Below are 4,194 nucleotides of genomic sequence, written 5' to 3' on the forward strand. Positions count from 1 at the left end.
CGCGAGACCATGGACAAGGCAGAGCTGGTCGTGCTACGTGTGCTTGGATTCAATGTGGACGTGGATCTGCCACAGCGGTGGATAGTGCAGATTGTGTACGGCATGGCGTGGTGGGCGGACAAGGGCATCCCGCCAGACGACACCGGTAAGTGGCAAATGGCATGCCAAGTAGAGCTGCAATAACGAGACATGCTCAAGCAGAACAAACATGTGGTGGCCGTAGAACGTATTGGTGTGCAAGTCAAGAATGTGGCACGCACGGCATGGCGTATGGCTAGCGATGCAGTCAGGGCCGGGCTGCTGGACGATTCGGGGTCATCGCGGAGACTCGGGGCAGCATGCGTGGTGCTGGCGATGGAAATCAACGGGGTTCCGCTGCCAGCGCGCGACCTCAGCGAGTGGGCAGACATGTGGGCCAAGACATCCAGCCGGCGACTCAGCGAGACTTGCGGTGTGCTGGAGCAGAAGATCCGACTGCGCATGTAGGAGATTTGGAATATATTTTTATGTGGCAGTGGACGAAACTAGTCATTTAGTGCTGCGACCACTCGATGCTCTTCAGGTCGATGCCCTCCTGGAACATCTCCCACAGCGGGCTCATCTCGCGCAGACGCTCGACGTGAGCAGCGACGTTCTGCACGACGTAGTCAACCTCGCTCTCGGTGGTGAAGCGGCCGAGGCCAAAGCGAATGGACGAGTGGGCCATGTCGTCCTCGGCGCCCAGAGCACGCAGCACATAGGACGGCTCGAGTGACGCCGACGTGCAGGCAGAGCCAGACGACAGGGCAACGTTCTTGAGTGCCATCAGCAGCGACTCGCCCTCAACGAAGGAGAAGGACAGGTTGACGCAGCCCGGATACATGTGGTTGGGGTTGCCATTGCGCACCACGTGCGAAACGCGCGACTGGATGCCGTCGATGAGGCGGCGGGCGAGGCTGGAGATGTGGGCGTAGTCATACGCAGCCTCGCGCTGAGCCAGGGCAGCAGCAGCACCCATGCCGACCACTAGCGGCGACGGAACCGTGCCGCTGCGCAGCCCGCGCTCCTGACCACCGCCGGTCATGATTGGCTCAAGCCGCACGCGCGGGCGGCGGCGCACAAACATAGCGCCGACGCCCTTGGGGCCGTAGAGCTTGTGGCCCGAGATGCTCATCAGGTCGATGTTCATCTCGTTGACGTCCAGCGGGATTTTGCCAGCAGCCTGCGCGGCGTCGGTGTGGAAGAACACGCGGCGCTCGCGGCACAGGCGGCCGATCTCCTTGATGTCCTGGACCACGCCGATCTCGTTGTTGACGGCCATGATCGAGACCAGCGATGTGGTGGGCCGGATCTCGCGCTTCAGCTGATCCAGATCAATGCGTCCGCCCTTGTCGACCGGCAGATACGTCACCTCGATGCCCTCCTCCTGCAGCACGCGGCACGAGTCCAGCACGCACTTGTGCTCGGTCTGGCTGGTAATGACGTGGTTCTTCTTGCCCTTGTAGAACCGCGCCACGCCCTTGATCGCCGTGTTGTTCGCCTCCGTGGCTCCCGACGTGAAGATGATTTCTTTGGGGTGGGCTCCGATCAGATTAGCCACCTGCTCGCGCGCTGTGTCCACCGCGTGCTCGGTCTCCCATCCGTACTTGTGCGTGCGCGAGTGCGGGTTGCCGTACTCCTCGGTCATGTACGGCATCATGGCATCCAGCACGCGCGGGTCCAGCGGCGTCGTTGCCTGTGCGTCCAGGTAGATCGGCATCGTGTTTGAGTCCAGCGCTTCAGTGGGCCTGTTGTGGTTGGGCACCGGCTCGGCTGCATAGCGAGTGCGCGCCGTGGTCGACAGCAGTCTCGATGTGCGCAGGCCGGCGGTGCGGACCCGGGGCGCAAGTGTCCTCAGTGCATTTGTCAACATTGCTTGGTGTTAATGGTGAGTGCCTACGAGCAAGAAGAAAAAAAAAAAACGGAAGTTGGGTGGGCAATAGGAAATGGAATGGAAAAGAACAGCTTGTCAGACGATAAGAGGAGAAAAATCCGGAGCTGGCAGCGGCGAATAGTCACAGCACGGCTTATTTTTTTGCCATCGCTGACAAAAGCCTGCACCCATGCTTGGCAGCGGAGCCGAAGCAAAAGGCGAGCCGCCGAGCCGCCGAGCCGCATGCACAAGGTATCCGGCTCGTGCAGAGGGCTGGCGTCCCTGAATGGGCTGGGTGCTGCCCTCACATGACAGCATGCCTGGCTCATTAAACGTGACGCTGCCAGTCCAAAGCCATCTGGGAGAAAAATATCCGCCGTGTGGCAGCAGTTCACTGAAGCTGGTGCGGCGGCGAGCTAGGCCAGGACTAGCAGGCTGAAGTGGGAAATTGCGGGAGTGTGTCCCATGTGGCTTCCTCTATTTACCTTCTGGGCCAGATGTTGTTGTTGTTGTCAGTGCCTGCTGTGGGTGGATCAAGAAGTTTAAAAATAACGATTTGTTGTGGACGGAGCAGGCACACCAGTCTTTTCCTAATTTAGACAGATGTACATTGAAGCGAGGTGGGCGGGCCACCGGTTCAGCAAAACCGATGTTTGCGTGTTTATGGCCCGCAATTCAAGCTCCGACAGGAGGGAAAACCGGGCGGCAACTACGACGATACACAATAAACGCAGTGCCGCCGATTACTCCCTGTTCCCAGGAACCCGAGTCCTATTTTTAATTAGGCACGTCATCGGGTCGCCCAGAACAGCACGGAGCGGAGGGACTGGGGCCTGCTGCTCACAGTGGGAGTTGGACGAGGGGAGGGAACAGTGCGCCTTGCATGGCTCGCCGCTTGTCGACTGCGAGAAAAAGCAATACAGCAATAGGAATGTTTGTACTCCGTCGTGTGCGCTTTTACTCGGGGTTCCTTTTTGGACGCCGGCGTGTTTGACTCGAGGCGAAACGGAAACAACACGGGCGCAAGCCGCCACTCCTGGGGCTTACTTGTCCGATGGCAGAGCCTTGCTCTCCCCCAAGAGCACACCCCTCAACAGAAAATTGGATGATAGAATCGCTTCAAATAAACGTGCAGGCGGAAATTTCCTCCTTTTGCTGGCCCACCTTTTCTCCTCTTGGCTTCTTGTTCAAGCTGGCATCCTGTATTCATTCTTTCTCCTCTTCTCTGCCGCCCTACTACTTATTGTTTATCCACACGAAAAGAATAAACCCAGCGCGCGCAGACCTTTGCTCCGCAATACTCCTCCAGGGCCCCTCGTTCTGCCCTCGTATTCCCCTCGCTGTAATCCCGCAATCGCTCGTATTCATTTTCAACGCACAATCTCTCTTTGGCTGAGGGGCAAATCATCGTAGCACATACGCTCCCCTCCTCCTCGTTATTTGTTAGATTTCCAACCCGCGCCCCACCACGCAGGCTCTAACTTTCTGCTTTCCCTCTCCATACGTACTGTGCATCCTCCAAGTATTTTCAAACTCCACACCGGCCCTGCAAGAAAAGCTTTTTTGTAGGGAGCAGGGTTTAACAAACATTCCTGCTCGTCCTTTTTATCTGCACACGCATTTTTCTTTGCTTTCTTTTCCTTCTGTCGCTTCGATTCACTCTTTCTCAACCGCCGCCTTTCTTTTCACTCTCTTCCCATCCCTTGCCACACATACACAAATCACTCGCCCCGTTCCAGTTACAAGTATCCTCATCCTTTTTCCTTGATTTTTTCACAAGCGGCTGCGTATATTCCATCCCATCCCTTTTTATATTCTTACTGACAGTATAGACACCCCCCCGTTCACCTATTTCCAGCTGATGGCATACTCGACGCCATATCTGCATCAGACTGCCACCGCAGCGGGTGGTGCCAGCGGTGGTGGTGGTGGTGGTAGTGGTGCCAGCGCCAGTGAATTCAAATTCGGCCCGGGGCAAGACTTCCGGCGCCTGTCCTTGTTTGATCCCGCAAGGATTGACACCTCTGGTGTGACACCGCCGCCACTGTCAAACAATGCCGCCGCCCCATCTACTATAGGCTGGAGTGGGCAGTCTGCGGCTGCGCAGTACAAGGCCATCAGCAGCACTACACTCGGGCAGCAGCAGCAGCAGCAGCAGCAGCAGGCGTCAGCAAGCCAGCTGTGGATGGGCGACATTGAGCCGTGGATGGACGAGGAGTGTGTGCGGCAGATCTGGCGCGCATGGGCGAGCACGTGGCGGTGAAGATGATCCGGGACCGGCTAACAGGCGGGCCGGCCAATTA

General features: G+C 57.6%; 1 protein-coding gene across 1 annotated transcript; it reads left to right on the forward strand.

Annotated features, from left to right (window-relative positions):
* Positions 1-2,161: 2,161 nt before the first annotated feature.
* DL89DRAFT_176769 (uncharacterized protein) lies at positions 2,162-3,528 on the forward strand. Its single transcript, XM_040883855.1, has one exon. It carries the CDS (start codon positions 2,495-2,497, stop codon positions 3,302-3,304), a length of 810 nt encoding a protein of 269 aa, XP_040739289.1. The 5' UTR covers positions 2,162-2,494; the 3' UTR covers positions 3,305-3,528.
* Positions 3,529-4,194: the final 666 nt, after the last annotated feature.

This window comes from Linderina pennispora (assembly GCF_002104995.1).
Source record: "Linderina pennispora strain ATCC 12442 chromosome Unknown DL89scaffold_87, whole genome shotgun sequence".
In the NCBI taxonomy this organism is placed as follows: Eukaryota; Fungi; Kickxellomycota; class Kickxellomycetes; order Kickxellales; family Kickxellaceae; genus Linderina; species Linderina pennispora.

Bases quoted from the DNA above. Each gene is read 5' to 3' on its own strand.
- DL89DRAFT_176769 (XM_040883855.1), top strand. From the start codon at position 2,495: ATGTACATTGAAGCGAGGTGGGCGGGCCACCGGTTCAGCAAAACCGAT.